Genomic DNA, 20,675 nt, shown 5'->3' on the forward strand with positions numbered 1-20,675 from the left:
GATAACATCAGTGATGTTACCTGATGATGGGTAGTACTGATAATGTTACCTAGTCTGGGTAATGAAACATCTGCAAGAAAACAACTAAGCTCAGAGAGTACCAAGGACTCCTCATTTCAAACCTGATCTACGGATATTCTCTTTATTGGTCTGTAGCACAGGTCTCCAACCTTGGCAACTTTAAGACTTGTGAACTTGAATTCCCAGAATTCCTCAGCTGGCTGGGGAATTCTGGGAGTTGAAGTCCACAAGTCTTAAAGTTGCTGAGTTTGGAGACCCCTGGTCTATAGGGATAGCCAGGAGTCTCTTGCTCATTCAGAAAGTTCTCAGAATTCTTCTTAAGATGCTGAAAGAAAAGTCCTAACAGTTACACTGATAGTAAGGCTAGAGAATGTCACAGAAGTGATATCTTTTCAGTGGAGCCTTTTCTTGGTGCTCCCTGAGTTTGGCTCTTTGCTTGCAGCCATTTCATTTACAAACATCAGATGATGTTACCTACTTGGGCAAAACTTCATCCAATGATGTTGCCTAGTTGTGAAACAACACAACTGCAAGCAAACAACCAAGCTCGCAGGTCACCAAGAATTCCACAACTCCAGCTTGAGCTACAAATATTCCTTTCTACTGGATGTTTCATCAGCCAACAGGAGAACCAACAGGGACTGCATTTGCAGACTCACAAAATTAAAAAAAAAAAAAGAATATCCAGAATATCTCAGGAGAATTTGAGGCTGGGATTTCCAAACTTCATAGCCTCCTCCATTCTATAGAAATATTTTTAATTTATTGCAGGGGTAGTGGGGCGGGCTGCGGTATCCCTGAGATCTGCCTGATGACAGGTCTAGCAAAAAGGCAACTCCATAACCAGCAGCTCAGAAACTGCAAGAACCTCTTGTCTCATTGCAGGTGGAGTGACCCTGGGATTAGGGGCCAGTGGGGAGTGCCGGCAACACTGGCTCTCATGCCTCCAGACCTCTGACTGCCGCCTGGAACATTGGCACACTCTCACCAACGAGCTCCCAGAATCCTCCACCTTTGGCCCTTGAAGCCCTCGTGATCCCACAGAACTACACCCTTCTATCTTGCCTGCCTGCCAAAAAAAAAAAAAAACCAACCAGAGGGGCCCAGCACCCAAAGGCCCCTCTTTTGCACGAGGACGTTTGCACGTTTCAAAACTACTTGTCGTGGGGGACCATTTATGCTATGCTCTAGGGAGGCACTTACTGTAGACGGAAGGCCACACGTGAGGGATTGGGGGAAGAAGGGCTGGAAAGCCGAGAAGCGCAGGAAGCATCCGACGGGCAGCCATTGGAATTGCTACGTGTCCCAAGCGAGCATCAGATGGGTAAAATCAAAAATAATCCCTCTGCCCTTCCGGTCTTTTTCTTCCCCCCCTCCCCAGCTCTTTTCTCTCACCTTGTAACCTAAGAGTGGTTGTGAAATGCTTCTACTTTTATACAAATTATTGCTGGCTGCAAAACCCTATTTTTTTAACCTTTCAAAAGGAACAAACCAACCGGTCAAAAGGATGAAGTAATTTCATTTTAAAGTCCCCGATATTAATATTTTTTTCTTTTCTTTTTTTCCCCATGGGCTCTTGCTTCCTCTTAACTTAGAAATGTCAGTAGCAATTAACTGTAGGTATTTCTGCACCATAAAAAAATAAGCATCTGCATTGATTTTCCATATGGCTCAGTTCTTCTAATTAAGTTGCTATCTTCAAATGCATGCTGGCTCAAGCTATGCATTCTTTTTTATTTGTGTCAAGCTTTCACCCCGTCCATCCTATTGCTTCTAAGAGGGTCAGGCAAACAATATGGTCCTCTTTATTTGCTTTAAGTTCAATGCTCTGCTTTTTCCTTCACATTGGCAAGCTATTCGAATCTGAAAAGATTCTGGGCACATTGAAAGCTGGGGAGGGGAAAACCAAAAATGTCAAGTCTGAAAGGAGAGTAGAGACAGAGCTTTAGAATAGCACACGGAGGAACACCAGAATAAAGAACCACAATTTTGGGTGAAGTATAAGTCTACCAACACATCTGAAATTCACATTACCTTTTCTAACACCCCCATTAAGGTGCTGCCTCGGGTTTAACCGGCAATCGATAACAGATACTTCTCGCTTTGATTTGTACCATGAGTCTCCTTCTTGTAAATCTTTTTTTTTTCCATTTTTGTTTTATAGCAAATTATTTGCATTAATCTCTTTGAATTTCATCTTCATAGTTTCAGGGCAGTTTTCCATTGAGTTTTAATTGCACCATTCAGGTGGCTTAACTATAAAACTTGCAGTTCTATTAAGACTTGCAAGCTTATTAAGGATTTTATCATTATATCATTGCCAATAATAAATTGGCAGCATCATATCTCATGTCTGTGTTTTACAGGAGATTTTTTAAAGTTTTCCAGTCCTGAATGCACCAAACAGTGGGAGCTCACACACACTGAACATGCTTGCCAATCTAAACACAATAGGGGACCAATCACCAAATTCCCAAGTGCCATTAAGGTAGTGAACTAGGAAAATAATTAAGGTTAATGTGAATCAGTCTCAAATTTGACATGCTGTTTTCAATGTGCCGCTTCTCAGGAGGCCTAGAGACTCTATTACTATGTTTTAGTGAGTTCCTGATATTGTTCTAGAAAACCGGGGTGGGGGGTGGGGGGGGTATTCCTTTTTTCCCTCCTATGGATCTCTTCTCCTAATACCACAATCACACCCCATGTTTTCTCAAAAGTTCAGAGAACACTTGTCAATATACCTTAATGGGCAATTCATCCAATCCACTGAATCAAGCTAGAAATGTTCTCACCCTCTGTATCAATTTTGAATGGGACTCATGCTACTTAAAGCGGTTTTCTCTAACTTTGCTTCGGACCAATGGGATTGGGAAGGTATTTTTTTAACCAATCAAGTGGCATCCCTACTATTTTTCTCTCCTTCCCCTAATATAATCTCTATGATTCACTTACATTTCTGGACTACCTACCGTTCTTCTTTCCGTAATTCTGTGTTTCTCCCCAAAATGTTCAGCAACCTCTTCAATGTTATTTTCTGCGCAGCCACCTGGTTTTCTCAATATCTGCTGCTTTTCTGGAATTGCTTGCAATTGTGCCTTTTTAGATGTTCCTCGTTTAGAATGTAAACACAACCAGGTTAGCCATCATATGTTTACAGAACAGGCTCTGGACACTCCTAACCTGGTTTGGGGAAGGGGTTTGTTAAAAGTTAGCAAGAGTTGAGGGGCCTGACACATGTACGGGGCTAGTTCTGCCTTCCTTTTAGCCTGAATAGCTTGAACAGATCTATCACAGGCAACCAAGCTGGTGATTAAAAGCAGAAATCAACGTTAAATGCAGAAATTACCATTTAGCTTATTCTTATTTTAATCACTATGTGAGCAGGAGGGTGGGGGAGAATTACCAGTTGAGTTTTCTTCCCAAGGGACCAAAATATCTTGGACCCCCTCAATTAAAACCACTCACTTCCTCTCTGAACAGCCTAGCTGTTCAGCAAGAGACACTCCGTCCTCAAGTGACAGATCTGTTTGCTTTGTAAGATGTGAATCAACGCTGAAAGAGAGGTAGTGTCTTCCATCTGTGTTTATACACAATTGTTTCACAGCCAAGTAAAGTGAGTGCTTTCATTTCTCTTACAGCTGATTCACCCATGTGGCCTGAGAAATATTCTCTTCTTTCAACTGATAAAAGATTCTTCTTTTTTTTTTCTTTACAATTTTTATTAGAGGACTCTTTCTTATTGTATTCCCACCAGCACTAAAAAAAAAAAATTCTGTAGTAAAAATAATGAAGCACTGCAACGAGTAGCAACTTGTGGAGAAACCATCTGGTAAAATAAATTAAAAATGCAATTACAAAACATGGGATGTTTTCAGCTCAGTTAGAACTGTCACAAGCATTTTGAGGGTTAAACTGCACTTAAGTTGGGCGAGGAGAAGTCATAGATGAACAATTTTACACGTGCAGTAGAAAAACTCCTGGTTATTGCTCTCTCTTCCCACCTGGACTATGGGTGGTCCTCAATTTACAACCACAGTTGGACCCAGAACATCTGTCATTAAGTGACGTAGTTGTTAAGTAGGTTTACCTTTTTCATTGCAGGAGTTAAAGCAAATCACTGTAGTCATTAAGTGAATCGTATAGTTGTTAAGTGAATCTAGCTTCCCTATTGCTTGTCAGAAGCCAACCAAGAAAATTGCAAACAGTGGTCACCTGACTCTGGGACACAAACTGTCATAAATACCTGCCAGTTGCCAAGTGCCCAAATTCTGATCATGTGACTGTGATGGTTTTAAGTGCAAGGACCAGTTGTAAGTCATTTTTTTCCCCAATGCCCTTGTAATTTTTGAATGGTCACTAAACAAATGGTTGTTAAGTCGAGGACCGCCTGTAGATCTGAAGCACTTTTTTTTTTTAAAGAATCCCTTGAATTCTTGAGAACTTTGTTTTCTTTTGCAGCAAAAGAGAAATTTTGCTCTACCTCGTCAACGGATGTTAATTATATTTCAAGCAGATTTTTTTCTTTACCAGTGTGTAAAATGACGGCAAGTCACACAACAGGGTCAGGGAACGTCTCGCCAAACTGTTAGTAGCCCAAGGATTTCAGCAAAGGAAAGGAACACAGAGGGTGAAAATTGCAACCGGATGCTTTTAATACAAAAACAAAATCCCCTTTATTGACTGTTTTGCATGTTTTTCCCCCCTCCTGAGTCTGTAAACAAAGAAATAATAAAAGGGAGGGGAACCATCCCCCTCACACACAACTGAGAGGCCTGTGTCCTTTCAAATTTACGCGCCTGCTTTGCCACCGTCACTCAGGGATGTCAATGACCAGCTCATCGTCACCATCCAGGGGGTCTTCGCCGCTTCCCTCTCCTGCATCACTGAACATCTGGTGGGGCACCGTGCTGAGGATTGTAGGGGGTGGCAGCTTGGGAGTCCCTCTGGGTGAAGGAAAAGGTAACCCCACCACGACGGAGGAACAGTCTGAGTGGGAGGCTGGGGGCAGCGGGAGCTGCAGACGAGAAGAGAGAGAGAGAAACTGAGGCAGATGTTGGATCTTGTGGCTTTTTCTTCTTTTTTCCTCCTCGCCTTCTTTCATGGAGATCTGCCTTTTCACACCCTGACCCATGATGATGCTTTGGTTCTTTGTCCAAATCCAACCACTGACATTTGTTAAGCATGGTTTTATATGTCTTAAGTCAGAAGTCTGCAAACGTAGCACCTTTAACACTTGTGGACTTCAACTCCCAGAATTCCCCAGCCACTATGCTTAAAGTCTTAAAGGTGCCAACTTTGACGACTTCTGGTTTAAACATAGGGTTGAGCCATTCACAACCCACAAACCACATGAGATCCACCATGTCCCTCAAGAGCACCCCAAAAATACGCAGCGCCAACAATGCCCCCACCATTTTTCAACAGCTATGGACTTAAGGGGTAACATGGGTGCCTTAGGGTCATATGCCCCTGAAATTTCCCCCATGAGGCGGAACAGTTGTGTGCCCAGTAATCTGAATGACCACGTTACTACTAGCAACACCTCTACAGCTCCTGGCTTCGCAATGAGTTCCTTGCCTTACTTTTCTCTATGGGCCACTTAATGCAGGTTTAATGTACCGTATTACACAAACGTATCCCAGTATTTGTGAGCCCAGTCGTGAAGATGCAAGGCACGGTAAAAAAAAAAAAAACCTCCATAAATCGATAAGATTTTTTTCTCACAACATAATGCTGAATGTCTTATAAACCCCTGAAACCCAATCACATCTCTGCTTTCATTTAGAAAATTTTTATGACTGCAGCCCAAAGCACGCGAATCAAAGGCAAGTCTGGATGAGTGAATATCTGCTGTAGGCGTGTAGTATTATTCACATAATGTTTCATAGAAGCCTCAAGCCATGACAGCATAAGGGTTCAAAGTTAACTTGAAGTTTGAAGCATAGATGCATCTCGTTTCTTTTATCATAGCTTATTCGCTCCGCTCAATCAGGGCAACTTCCCTAAGAAATAAAAGTTTTTCAGTGTTTGTTTGTCAGCTGAAACACATCTGACCTTGCACATTCATCTCACCCCCGCCCATAGAGGCAGCCCTCGTCTCCATCCACCCCAACCACCTTCTTTGAGGTACCTTGAGCATGTGGGGCCTTGCTGGCCGCCGGGCAGAGCGAGTGGCGTTGCTGTCAGGCTGGGGGGCAACAGGTTCGGGCCCCAGTGCCAAGTAGTCAGAGGGGAAGGGAGCATAAGTGGGTGAATTCAGCTGGGTGGAAAAGGGATGGCAAGAGGGAAGAGATGGAATAAAAAAAAAAATCAAAATATGAATGTTGATCAGGTGATTCTCCCCGGTTGAGGAGGGTTGTATTAAACTGTGATCCGAACCCATCTGGAGGACATCTAGCTAGGAAAAGCTAAGATATTGTCTTCACACCAGTAATGGACCGATTTAGTGGCAGTCCAACTGGGCCCCTTCAGATGGCCAACGTTCTCTCCACAACCAGCCAACATGGGTGTTGGTGAAGATGAGGAGCATGATAACATTTGGATGGCGCCAAGTTGCAAAAATCCATCTTTTTTCCTCCTTCACAGCCCAACTGGATCCTTCCAGAGTATCCCAATTTCTCCCAATTTTCCGCACTAGCCCTGAATCTGGAATCCTATGGCTTTTCTGTGGCACAATCCCTGCAAGGAGGAGGTTGGTCGAAGAAAGGAATGGTTTGTTTCAAAGCCATCTATTTTAACAGCACATTTTAGCAAAAAATTCCATACATAAATTACAGGAAAAGGACAATGGGACCTATCCTGAATGTCCTGAAATTTGTATCGGGCAAGGAAATCACCCAGCTCCTAGAAAAAAAGGTTGCCTCTCAGAACCATGCATAATTTGATCAACCTCAAATGCAAATATGGGGAATTACAGAATCCTAAACGTTTATTGATATGTCACAATCTTGATGGATCATTCATGTACAATGGATGATTTATTGCCAGCCAATTATAAAAGTTATTCAAAACACTACTTTCTGGGCCTCAGATGCTATATAATGTCACATTAAGTGTTTTGCATTCCTTCTGTGTTTTAATTTTTATATTCCTTATATAGTTATTCGAAGTTTTCTTTGTTTAGATTATTACACTCATTTTAAGTATCATATCTTCTCTTTTTAACAGTGTTCCAGACTTGGAAAATAATAAATAAATAAATTCCAAACAAACCTCAAATCTGGTTTCTTAATTATTTTTTTCCCTCAACGGTATGGAAACCCTTCCAAATGCTTGGATTCTTTGGTGCCCTCTTTTTAACCACTTGTGGAAATAGTTCTCCAGAGTCATCTTTTTTTCTGAGACGTTATACATCCACAAATATATCCCGAAAGACAGATTAACACAGACTATCGTTCTCTACATGTTTTCATCCAATTTGTATTACATGGGCCACCCAGGGTTTCCAGATCCCTAGTCAAGATAATGAATTCACTCAATCTCAGTCAATGACCAATACATAATAAAACTCATAGTAAATACAGTGAAACAGGTTACATGAATAGGGGTCAGCGCAGATTATAAAATTAACTGGATTTATCTGCCACACTTAACCTAGCAGAATTACATGGATTTGAAAGTAAAAAAAAAAGTAAATACAACCAGTCAGAATGACCGGAAAAATTATTGAGATGTGGGGTTATCGACCTGAAGATGTATCAGCATAAAATAGGGAATATCAATAGACATATTTCATGGCTTCAAAGACCTCTTTCATGCATGGGCAAACTTTTAATTTAAACGAGATTTCCTTGTATTCACTTAGGATGGACTTTCAATCGTACCAGGGAGATTAAACGCCCTTCTACAGTTAAGGAATTTAATTTGGTTAAAGAAGGTAAAGGAGCTAATTCGAAATTGATCCTTGGAAGAGATCCAGGCCTAATCAAATATTAGCATCGTAAATCCATCAAAGCCTTTGTTGCACACATTTGATCAAGTGCAGAGAGTTAAAGAAAGTCCAAAGAGTTTTTTAATCTATTCCTTTGGGCTAGGATGAAACAAAATTATCACGAAGTTCTATACTTGAGTAAATCATATTTTGGCCCAGTGTGTAAAAATACAAACAAATATTGGTCTTGATCTAACTCAGGCTGACCTACAATGGAAGAATTGCATTTGAGACACAGCAAGGAGTTGCCAAATTTGAAAAACCGGGTAAAAGTAGGGTTGAAACACTGCAACGCATCTCAGGGTCTTTTGTGTGAGAAAATGCATCATTGTGTCATTCTCCCCATTGTCTCCCTGCAGCCTTCAGATGATCTGGGACAACAGAAACATGAAATCCCCTCAGTCCAAAAAAGTGCAAAATTTAAATCTTTCCAATGCTTGGGAAGGGAACCAGAGATGCAGAAACAACTTACAGCTCTTCATTTAGGCGTTTTTTAAAAAGCAATTTATTTCAAAACATATTAGAATCATGTGCTATGTTCTTCCAGGCATCCAATTATCATTGACTAAGATAAATGGAGGCCTAATTTTTATGCCTATGTTCAGCACTAAGCGCTTGGAAATAATAAGGTGAAATGGAAGTGACATGGAAACCAAGCTAAAAAGGAAAAAAATGGGATGAAGCCAAAGCCTTGTGATATAAATATTAGTTGGGTTAGCCGAACAAGTAAAACTAGTAGAGTCCCAGCACCCGCAGTTGTAAAAACATGCTAATCTTGGTTGTGGGAAGTGGGCTTCTGGCTTAGAGTGCTATTTGTGAACTCAACCCACTTGGGAGTTTTTCCATTTCAATGATTTGTGCAAATCAAAACATGAATTAATGAAATAACTAAGGGAAGGAATTACACTGGGCAAACTCAAGCATTCAGTAAATCTTGATACTAAGGTGCCCTTTGGGGACATATGGAGCAGGACTATTAGGTGTGTAGTATTGGGGTTGGGTTTTTTTTTTTCTTAGCAAACTCAGCAGTCCCACTCCAACACAACCATGCTAAGAGCATTGCACACACAGAAAACCCTTTATTTCAAATTTGAGTCTAGGAAAACTGAGGTAAATAATGGCTTAGAATTCTCCTTGCTATCTGATTTCAGGCTATATTCTCTTATTCCTCAGGTAATCTGGTTGAAAGTTTGTCCAAAGTTCACTGAAAATCAAGGGGGTTTTTTTTGACTTAGTTTCTTTACAGGTAGTCCTCGACTTACCATTCCGAAAAAAAGTGACTGATTACTTTTTTCATACTGATGACCACTGCAACCTCTCCATGGTCATGTGATCAAAATTTAGACGCTTAGAAAATGGTGTGTATTTTTGACGGTTGTGGTGTCCCAGGGCGATATGATCACCTTTTGCGACCTTATGACAAGCAACATCAATGGAGAAGGCAGATTCCCCATTAACAACTATTACTACCTTAACAATTGTAACAAATCATTTAACAACTGTGGCTAGAAAGATTATAAAAGGGGGCAAAACTCACTTAACAACTGTCTTGCTTAGTGACAGAACTTTGGTGTCACTTAGCAATGGAAATTTGGGGCTTAATTTTGGTTGTAAGTTGAGGACTACCTGTAATAGATTACAACTTGCAACGCTTCAAACCAGCAGAGTCGAAGCAAGAAGAGATCTGATCCGACCCAGCTGAAGGAAATCAGGCTGGGGAACCCTTAGTCTCTGTTAAGTCTTTTCCCAGCTTCGGAGTCCATTTTGGACAATTATCTCCTCAGCCTTATTACCCACATGGAGGCAGGATTACTCACTGAGGCTAAGTAGGGCGATGATGTCCCTGAAGCTGGAAGTCCAAAACCAGATGTTGGCTGCAGAGAAAGACCTGAGGAAGATGGTGATGAGGCACTGCCAAGCTGGGGGCTGTGTTTTCTGTGAGCAGAAAGAGATGCCATGGATGAACAGCAGCCAAAAATGTGCTCCATTGAAACAACCTGTCTTGAGTACGTGGGAACGATCCATTGGGCTAAAAGGTATTCTTTCAATAAGACAACAGGCACAAAAGGCCCCTTGAATTATGAAGGAATTTAGCTCATGACTGTGCTAAGCCATGCAGCTACAATGGAGAACATCTTCAGAAAAGGCAGGCACAGTCATACAGCTCTGTGTTTTAATGGTTCAACTGTGGAGGTGGTTAGTAGTACTAAGTTTTGGGGTGTGTAGCTGACAAGCAGGTTAGCTTGGTCACTCATTCAGTGAGACAATGTTGAAGCAGGCACAACAGCACCTGCATTGTATGAGAAGAACACATCTTCCTTCTCCTGTCCTTATCACTTTCTATAGAGGGACAACTGAAAGCAAACTTTTGTACTGTATTACTGTTTGGTTTGGAAGTATTACTGTTTTCAGACAGGATGGTCATACAGAGAGTGGTGAGGACAGCAGAAAAGACTATTGGAAGCTCGCTTTTTCTATCCGGAATATAGCATATAAGCGCTGCTTGATCAGGGCCTGCGGTATTGTCAGGATGCTACACGTCCTCTCCATGACGGATTTTGTTACCTTCTGGCTTCATGGTACCCGAAACAGAACATCTAGATTTAGTCACAGCTTTATTCCATATGGTATTAACCTTGTGAACTTTCAAGACTCTTTTTTCTGCTAATATATTCAAAATGGACCATGATTTATTTATGTGTGTGTGTGTGTGTGTGTGTGTGTGTGTGTGTAATCTGGAGATACACAGTATATGGAGATAGATAGATAGATAGATAGATAGATAGATAGATAGATAGATAGATAGATAGATAGATAGATATGGATGGATATGGATATGGATTCTTCTTTTGAGAGTGAGCATCAGAATTTCATTTTAATGCATGCCAATGTATGTACAGAAAAGTGACAATAAAGGTTATCTTATCTAGCCCAGTTTTTCTCAACTTTGGCAACTTGAAGATGGGCAGACTTCAATTCCCAGAATCCCCCAGCCAACTCTAGTCGCTAAGCCCAGTCTGCAGGCCTAATCTGGTCTCACAAGACCATCTCTTTCACCTACCACTAGAAGATTGTTTAATGAAAGTCACTGTTGAAAATATTCAAGAATTCTACCTCTTTTCTCTGCTAAAGAAAGCAGCTCCTTTAGCCTCAAGTAGCCATTTTATCATCTTCTATTTTTGCATCTATCCTGAAGCCCACCCCGTACTCACCTCTTGAGGGACTGAGGCTCCGTCCCTTTCGGCATCTCTCCATCACTGTTGTCTGAGGAGGCTGTTGCTTCCGAATCTGATTTCGGAAAAATAAAATCAGACAGTCATTCTACCTCCTTCTGCCAGAGAGTGCCAGAGACTTCGCAAAATGCTGCCATGTGCATTTGCGTCATTTCCTGGTGATGTTAGTCATCCAGGTTGGGCTCCCCAGCGATTTTCATGCCTGAGAAAGGAACTTTCAAATTTTCTGGATTCAATGTCAAAATACAGGTAGTTCTTGATTTATGATCACAACCGAGGCTAGAATTTCCATTGTTAAGCAAATGCGATGCACCCAATTTTATGATTTTTGTCACAGTTGTTAAGAAAATCACTGCTGTTGTTAAATGAATCATGCGGTCTTTAAGTAAATCTGGCTTTGCTTGCTGGATGCCAGCTGGGAAGCTCATAAATGGTGATCACATGACCCCAGGACACTGCAACTATTGTGCATACATGCCAGATGCCAAGCAACCCGATTTTGATCAGGTGGCCACAGGGAATGCTGCCCCAGTTTTAAGAGCGAGGACTAGTTGTAAGTCACATTTTTCAGTGCTGTTGTAACTTTGAACGCTCACTAAATGAATGGCTGTAAGTCGAGAACTAACTATATTGCACTGACTCCCTTTTCAGACACCAAATATAGCTCTTTGCATAGAAATCCACTTTTTCTCAGCTTGGCCCTGCAAACTATCCTGTGAAGCAAACACTTCTATAAACCATGTTTACTGAACTATACACCATCCTAAGTATACCATGACCCTGCCTGAATTCTCGGATACCAAAATCTGCATTTAGTTACACTTCTAATTTGCATAATTCTGAACAGTCAAAGTATGTTTTGGAACAAGTCACTCATCCAATTTATTTATATTTCACTTTTTGCCAGCAAGCTTGCTCTCCTAACTGAGGTTATCAGAGATACCGCAACAGACCCATTTGCAACAAAATGAAGACGTCTCCAAAATAACATCAACATTCAATTTCTAGCCATTCATCTTTACAGAGACAACTTTCAAATAAAGAATGTCATGGGTCATTTATCCAATCTAGTCAAAATCAGCAAGGGGATGAGCAGCAAGAAAAATGTAGATAAATTAGTATAATAGGGAGGCTTCACTGGGCAGCTAAAAACTCCCCCGGCAATTGGATATTAAAATAAAAAGCCAATGTCAGCCAAATATAAAATATGATAGAGAAATAAAAGTGCTTAAGAATAACATGTCCTGGAGGAATCAAATATTAACAAGTAATCAGCAGCCAGATCCTCAAGGAATATAGCAATTAAATTTTAATTTTTATAAGCACCAATATAAAAAGATGCTATGTGTAGGAGAATTGGAAAAGAGGGAACACTCACACCAACTCAAAGGAGGGGAAAACAACCCAGAAAAATTAACAACAAAGTGGTTCATGTATCTGCACATAAATAAATTTCCTTCTGCATGAAGAGAGATAGCAGCTTCAGTGTTAGGCTAGAATTTGGTTTTCCCGAGCTAATAGGGCTAAGAATTTTAGAAGTTGTAGCCCAGGGTTTCTCAATCTTAACAACTTTAAGAGGAGTGGACTTCAACTCCCATAACAGAAAGTCCTCTTAAAGTTGCTAAGGGTGATAAATGCTGTTGTAATCCATACTTAGGGAAGGGATCAGGTTAGGGAAAGGCTCAGGATTAAACCTCAACCAGGGATATCTATTTGTATGCCTGCTTGTACAGCTAGTCCTCATTTAATCATGACTTGTTCAACAACCATTTGAAACATACAACAGCACTAGAAGTTAGTTGCGGCTGGTCCATGTATCTACAAGAAGTTGCATGTGCCTGTGGTCATGTGATTGCAATCCAGGCACTTGGCAGCCAATTCACAATTACGCTATCGCGGCATCCACAATCACATGATTTGCAACCTCCTCTGCCAGCTTCTCATAGTCAAAGTCAATGGGAAAGCCAGCAGGAGGTAAGAAGTCCCATAAAGCAGAGTCCTTGCTTAATGACCTGCAGGGTCCTCACTTAATAACAGCAATCAGGACTGCTAAAACTGCTATCAGTAAGCGGTACAATCATATGGGGTTTTTTGATTTGCAGCTATGACCGGGTTTTTAATCACAATTGGTGTTCTTAAGCAAGGACTTCCTGTACACCTTTGCATGATTTTTAGAAACACAACTACTTGTTGAACCAATGACTCTAGTCCACCTTGAGATGATTTTTAAAAGCCAAGCAGACATAATAGCTACGTAGGCAATCCTCAATTTACAATGGTTCATTTAGCGACTGTTCAATGAAAAACGTGATTTAAGACCGCTTTTCACACTTAACCCTGTCTCAAATTTATGACGGTTTGCAGTGTCCTGGGATTCACATGTTCACCTTTTTATGACCTTCTGACTAGCAAAGTCAATTGGGAAGCCAGATTCACTTAACAACCGTGTTATTAACTCAACCACCGCAGTGACTCACTTAACAACTCTGTCAAAAAAACCATAAAACAAGGCAAAACTCTCTTAACGACTGTCTTGCTTAGCAGAAGAAATCTTGGGCTCAATTGTTGTTGTAAGCCGAGGTCTACCTATACTCAAGGATGTTTTCTGCAATATGTAACTATTAACCAATGCCATCTTCAGCCAGAATAAAAAAAAAATCTACCACTGTGGATTTGCCCTGCTTTGATTCCATAATATTTAACAGCAAGTAAAAGGTCCATATTCCAGTGGAATATGGACCACTTTTATCTTTAAAAAATAAACTACAAATGATTATAAGGATATCAGATTTGGTTCAGATTTATACATTTGATGTGAAATCCTTTAACCTACCAGGTCATTATTTTATTCTCTTCCAGCCTGAATAGGTGACATTATATCCACAACAGCCAAATTAATATTATTAATCCCCTATATAAAGAAAGAAAGGGAAATCCTCCCCTTTCTTGCAGCACCATCAAAGGGAGGTTGTGAGCCTCACTTTACCTGAGGAGTCTTCATCCACATTCTCGTACTGGAGCAGGCGATCAAGCAGGAAACTAGAAAGAGGAAATAGGTAGGAAAAAGCAGTGGCTCAGACCTGAGGCTTAATGCTTAGGAAGAGGCGGAGGCCTTAAGCTGGCTCCAAAGATTTGCCGTTTTTCTGGCCCATCCTCTATTTCAGGGCAGGCATCCAGAATCGAGCTGCAATTATTCCTTGGCAAAAGAAAGACCTCTGCACATAAAGATAGTTCTTGACTTAGAACAGTTCGTTTAGTGACCATTCAAAGTTACAAAGGCGCCGAAAAATGTGACGTGGCCATTTTTCATAGTTATGACCATTTCAGCATCCCCACTGCCGCATAGTTACAACCATTGCAGCATCCCCTGTGATCAAAATTCAGGCGCTTGGCAACGGATTCGTGCTTATGACCTTTGCAATGTCCCTGGGGTCTTGTGATCCCGTTTTACAACCTTCTGACAAGCAAAGTCAATGGGGAAGTCAGATTCACTTAACAACCATTTTACTAACTTATCCACTGCAGTGATTCACTTAACAACTGAGGCAAGAAAGGACGTAAAATGGGTCAAAACTCACTTAACAAATGTCTTGCTTAGAACAACAGAAATGTTGGGCTCAGTTGTTGTTGTAAGTCAAGCACTACCTCTAGTGGCTCATAGGCTGAGCTTCACAGCTCTTGAAAAAAGAAAGGTTGTGGACAGACGCAGGGAATCCTTGACTTACAACGAAAACTGGGACCAGAATTTCCATTGCAAACAAGCCGGTTGTTAAATGATTCAAAGCATTGATTCTACAATGGTTTTATCACCGTTGTTAAGCAAATCATCGAACTTGTGAAATGAATTGTGTGGTGGTTTAAGTGAATCCAGTTTCCTCCGCTGACTTTGCTGGTCAGAAGCAGGCTGGATAGGTCACAAATAATGGTCACGTGTCCCAGGGATGCTGCAACCATCATAAATATGTGCCAGTTGCCAAGCAGCTCCATTTTGATAATGTGACCCTGGGGATGCTGCATTAGTCATAAGCGTGAAGACCGGCTGCCCGTCACTTTTTCGGTGCTATTATAACAGTCAGTGCTATTGTTGACAGTTGTTAAACAAATGGTTAAAAATCGAGGATTACCTGCACTAGCAAAGCCATTAATCTGAAGAAAACCAGCAACTGCAATCTGTACATTTCAAGTTATACTCTATATCAGCACCCCACAATCTTTTGGGCACCAGGGACTGGTTCAGTGGACAGACTTTTCCGCAGATCTGAGGGGGGATGTTTTCATGTGCTACCTGCATCCCACGTTTAGGGCTTCTCTTGTTTGTGCGGCCTTTTCTAGCATGCCATGGTCTGGTACAATCTGCAGGCATTGGGGACCCTTGTTCTGTAGGGCAGATGCAAGGTTCAAATCCACTTTTATCCCCATCCAGGCATTGCAACAGCCTGAGAGCCATTCACTTTTCAACAGAGAAAGCAGTTGAGCTCTGTCCAGTAATACTGTAATGGACCAATCTGGCCTCAGGTCCTTTGCTTGCTACTAAGACCTTACAGTCCCCGTTGCAAATATTAACAAGGTTTTGTCTCATTTTGTTTCCAACCCCAGACTAGGTGGCTGCTTATATCTCAAAGAGATGCCCCTTTAACTGAGATGTTGTTGCTTTGTTTTTAGTATCTGTAAGCCTGTTTTGATTCCTGGTGGCCACCTGGACCACTCCATGCAGGGGGTTTTTGGTAGCATCTTTCAGAAGTGCTTTTCCACTGCCGTCTTGAGTGCCTAGCCCAAGGTCACCCAGCTGGCTTTGCACCCTAAATCAGGACTAGAACTCCCAGCCTCCCCGCTTCTAGTCTGGTGGCTTTAATATTATGCCAGAGGAGTCCAATCTTGTCAACTTTAAGACCTGTTACAGGCAGAATTCTGGGGATTGAAGTCCATGGGTTATGAAGTTGCGAAGGTTGGAAATCCCTGTACTGCAATGGCCCCCAACCTTTTTTGTGCCTTGGCCTGGTACCGGCATCACAAAATCATCTGCAGCCCGGTACTGCCATCACAAAATCATCCGCGGCCCGGTACCAGCATCAGCACACATGGCAAGGCAAGGCGAGCGACCGGCCAGCCAGCTGTCCCCCGCTTCTCCCCGCCACCTTCAGCTCCTCCTTTGTACCTGTGTCAATGGGCTTCGCGACGGCTTCGCGACAGTCGCTCGGCTCGCCTTGCCATGCATGCTGAAAGAATCCTCGTGCCTTAGTTTTGTTGAAGCCGCCCCCGATGAAACTAAGGCGCGAGGATTCTTTCAGCACCCAAACGCCACTTTCTAACCAGAAAGTGGCGTTTGGGTGCTGAAAGAATCCTCGCGCCTCATCAGAGCAGCTTACCTTTTATCCCGTGAAATTTTCAAGAGTTTTCTTTGTGCTTTTCTCAGTTCTTCTTGGAAACATTCTTGCTCCTGAGAATTTATTTAAAAAGGCTAAGTATAAGTAAGGAAACAGTTTATTAAATAAATCCCCAGACCATTTTAAGTACTCTAAGAGTAATAACAATACATAGGTACTTTAAAAGGAGACATTATTAAAATCTGAACATATTTCAGGCATTAAAATCTAAATCTAAAATCTAAACAATACCATTAAAATACCATCTGAATCTTTGTAACATAACACTTTAAAATGATTAAGAAAATATAGATTAACCCATCTTGTCAGTCTCCTAGGAAATAGAAACATGACATAATTATTCATGTTAGGCAGAGTCTAACATATGGTCCTCAGCTTTCAACCATTTGTTTAGTGACCATTCATAGTTACAACTGCACTGAAAAAAAGTGACTGATGACTGTGTTTCACATTTACAACTGTTGCAGCATCCCCTGGTCACGTGATCAAAATTCGGACACTAGGCAACTGGCTCGTATTTACGATGGTTGCAGCATCCCTGAGTCATGTGGTCCTCTTTTGTGATGTTTTGACAAGCAGAATCAATGGGGAAGCCTGATTCACTTAACAACCTTGTTACTAACATAACAACTGCAAAGATTCACTTAACAACTGTGCTAAGCAAGAATGTAAAATGAGGCAAAACACATTTAACAACTGTGTTACTTAGCAACAGAAATTTCAGCTCAGTTATGGTTGTGACCTGTATTCCCTTTCAACCTTGCTGCCTTAACTGCAAAAGTAGCAACTCACTAGTTCACAAAATGGATAGAAGTTTGTAGGAGAAAATTCAATTTACTTCCAACATTCCCTCATATCAAGTAATGGGGATCAATAAATGTTTAACATACAACCAGCATTCCAATGGTATCTTCTATCTCACTCGTCCATATGCACAGAGTCTCTAGGATCTGGAAAGATTAAGTGAGTGCCAGGAATCACCGCAGTCAGTCGCCACCCCTGGTTCCATTCTTCCTCTTTGGGGAGTAGATCCCCTCCATAAACATAATGTAAACAGGCAAGGCAAAAATTGCTGCTTTTCTGAGCCATCAAATAGCGGCAAATTGATAATTGTTTACGTTTCAGTTCTTGGTCAGATTTTGTATTCCTGCCTGAGTTGACTCCCTTGTTTATTATAAGTAGCCCTTCATTTACAACCAAAATGGAGCCTGCCCATTACAACTCTGAGTCATAGTGCAGGTCACCAGGTGACCAGCCTGTTTTTGTAGCTTTTTTGCAGCTGTCATTAAGCAAATCCATTGTTCGTTGTGGGCCACTTCTTGCCAAAAACTGGAAATAAATGCAGTTCAGGCAAAAACATAATAATAGTCATATAACCATGGGTACTGCAAATGGCCATAAATGTGAGCCAACTACCTAGTGCCTAATATGCTCTCCTGTGACAACCCTCAACAAACCAGAATCACTTTCTAAGTAGCCTTGAGAAGGCCTGTCCCTAACTTTGAACAGTCACTAAGCAACCACTCATAAATTGAGGACTACCTGCATCATCAATATAATATGATTATTCATGTTACCTTTTCACAGTAGAGTATTGTTTTGTAAATTATTTCCCTATAGGCAGAATTGCTGTTTTAAGAAAACAGCTCTTTAATGTGATAACACAAATTGGTTGTATGGGGACACATTCTTCCCAAATTTTTAGGGCTTTGTGAGGGCAAGTAATCCCAGCAATCTGCAAGGCAGATTGGTATTATTATCCCTTTTATACTACTGCAAATTTGACAGACAAGGCTCTTATGGCACAACGATGTTTGCTTAATGTTGCCTTAGCATATCATGTGAATCCAGTTATTGTGGTTTGGAAAGCAGGGTCTAGGACCCAAATGGGCATCCTGTGGGACTAACCCCCATTTCTTGCAGTCTCCTCAAATTATGTAGCCTGTTAGCTCAGGGTTTCTCAACTTTAGCAACTTTTAAGATATGAATAAAATACAATTGCTGGGTTCACCTAACATGTGATGCTTGAGCAAACAGTAATAGTTTACCAGAATGGTCAGCAAAGTAGTCAGTCACAAATTGTAGATGTGTATGTTACACGCTGATCTGTAAAAGCTAAAGTTACTTGGATTTGACTAATAGGGCTATATGGAGAGACACAAACTCCAAAGCACATCCCAGAATTAGGCAAGGGCAAATTATTTCTGCTCCCACCAAAACAACCTAAGTCAGTTCAAACCTGAGCTTCTGGAGCTGTGTTTCTTAACCTTAGCAAGTCTGGGGACTTCTGGGAATTGAAATCCACACATCTTTAAGTTTTCAAGATTGAGAAACATAGAAATTCACAGTTAAACATGTATATGCCTTCTTATGTACCCCTGGGCAAAATAATAGCAATAGTGCTTAGACTTATATATCGCTTTACAGCCTTCTGTAATAATTATTTTATAATATTCATCTGGAAGGTCTTGTCTCTCTGATCACCCTCATCTCACTTGTCATCACACCTCTATTTACTCAACATCCACAAATATCAGAATCTCTTTAAATGTCTGGGAGGCATGCGATCAATATGATTTTTACCATTTATTCTTTCTTGTAAAACGCCCCTTGTTATGCTTACCCACCCACCCCATGCCCAGGTCTCCCTAAAATATTTGCTCCTCCAACCCACCCCTTTCTTTCTGCCAGCACCGAGTCCCTCCCACCCCCGAAATTCCCGGCCGCTTACATAAATCAGGAATTTGAGTCTCCTTTTTAAGGCTCTATAACGCCTCTTGTAGCCCCCGCCGCCCGGATCCGGCTCTCCCGCTCCGTTCATGCCCAGCTAGGGAAGTAACGTGGAACAGGAACCGCGATTCAAAGCTAGAGTAGAAAAACTACATTTCCCGGCATGCTTTGGAAAGCGGGCACGTGGATAACTCAGAAATACATCTCCCAGCATGCACTGTGAGGAAAAGAACCAAGGAGTCGGGGTGAAATTTTTCAGCGTTCCTGCTTTATTTTTTATCCTACCCACATTGCCTGCATTCTTTTGCCCATCTCTTTGCTTCACTTATTGGTTTCAGTTAATTTACTGCAATCTTACTGTAATAAAAAATTACTGTAATCTTACTGTAATAATTCCAGGTTGAGGAATGTTATGTACCAATCTTGCATTCATATGGAAATTTGGAGATATAATCAATATAATACAAAGCCAGCTTAGAAGAACGCTATAAATAGTATAGAACAGCAGTCACCAACTGTGGGGTCCATGGACCACTGGTGGTCCTCAAGAAAAATTTGGTGGTCCACAGAAAAATTATTTGCATTTTTTATATTGCACTAAATCAGGGGTCCTCAAACTACGGCCCCTGGGCCAGATACATGCAATGAATGTTTGTGTTGCTGCAGAGTGTTTGGGGTCTTTTTGTGCAGGTTGGAGGTGGGCAGAACTTCCGACTTGGGGTCTCTTCAGCCTCCTGGTGAGGGGCTTTGGATGAAGGCTGGAGGGAAGTGCCTCTGGTGATAAAGAACCGGAAGGCCTTGTTCCAGTGGGACTGCATCATGGCCTGGAACTGGCTGACCATCTCAGTCTGCTGAGCCTTCAGGTGCCGGTATCTGGCCTTGCACTCCTGCAGGCCTTCCCTCTGCTGGAAAGCCTATGCTCGTAGTCCTTAGTGAGGTGCTTCTGTTGAGCCTCCTTCTCAGTCAGATCCAATTTGAACTGTGCCAGCTGTTTTGCCAACTCTTTCTCGTGGTGGCTGCTTAGCTCCAACAACTGCTTCTTGTTGGAGCCCTAAGTAGCTCAGGTGGGCAGGCAAGGAGTGACATTGAGTTGGCCATGCCCACCCAGACACAGCCATGGCCACCCAGCCAGTCATTAGGCAGATCATGTTAGTGATCTGCGGGATTTAAAATTATGAATTTAGTGGTCCCTGAGGTACCAAAGGTTGGTGACCCATGGTATAGAACATTTCTCCCATCAAGTTCACTTTTGCCCCCAAGTCTGGAAGATTAGCTGCAATAGTTGTGCTATTGGTTTCATCTTAAAGGGAATTAACTTGCCCACTTTGTTTGCAATGTGACCATTTATTTGTTTTACATTTTTGCAGCTCAACCAAA

At 41.6% G+C, this 20,675-nt stretch overlaps 2 protein-coding genes and 1 long non-coding RNA gene across 6 annotated transcripts in view; 1 reads left to right on the forward strand and 2 right to left on the reverse strand.

The window, feature by feature from the left end:
* DOC2A (double C2 domain alpha) overlaps positions 1 to 4,784 on the forward strand; it is a 34,389-nt gene extending 29,605 nt beyond the window's left edge. For 2 of the 3 annotated variants that reach the window (XM_026711909.2, XM_087918294.1), the window contains one exon: positions 907 to 4,784. In XM_026711909.2, the coding sequence (XP_026567694.1) occupies positions 907 to 1,046 (140 nt within the window). In that variant the 3' untranslated portion in view covers positions 1,047 to 4,784. The remainder of the gene's footprint in view (positions 1 to 906) is intronic. The other variant, XR_015740427.1, reaches the window with a different exon arrangement.
* INO80E (INO80 complex subunit E) lies at positions 4,650 to 19,445 on the reverse strand. 2 transcript variants are annotated; one of them, XM_026711910.2, is made up of 7 exons: positions 19,300 to 19,445; positions 16,551 to 16,621; positions 14,171 to 14,223; positions 11,164 to 11,239; positions 9,769 to 9,886; positions 6,152 to 6,280; positions 4,650 to 5,035 (listed from the first exon to the last, which is right to left on the reverse strand). In XM_026711910.2, the coding sequence occupies exons 1-7, from the start codon at positions 19,387 to 19,389 to the stop codon at positions 4,832 to 4,834; spliced, it is 741 nt and encodes a 246-aa protein (XP_026567695.1). In that variant the 5' UTR covers positions 19,390 to 19,445; the 3' UTR covers positions 4,650 to 4,831. The 2 variants fall into 2 exon arrangements, with proteins under 2 accessions (XP_026567695.1, XP_026567696.1); XM_026711911.2 differs by lacking the exon at positions 6,152 to 6,280.
* On the reverse strand, positions 7,645 to 9,762 carry LOC148124398 (uncharacterized). The gene is made up of 2 exons (XR_015740429.1): positions 9,578 to 9,762; positions 7,645 to 9,268 (listed from the first exon to the last, which is right to left on the reverse strand). It is a non-coding gene; the product is annotated as an uncharacterized LOC148124398 (long non-coding RNA).
* Positions 19,446 to 20,675: the final 1,230 nt, after the last annotated feature.

The sequence above is a fragment of the Pseudonaja textilis genome, chromosome Z, assembly GCF_049901715.1.
Source record: "Pseudonaja textilis isolate UNSWEBS1 chromosome Z, rPseTex1.2, whole genome shotgun sequence".
In the NCBI taxonomy this organism is placed as follows: Eukaryota; Metazoa; Chordata; class Lepidosauria; order Squamata; family Elapidae; genus Pseudonaja; species Pseudonaja textilis.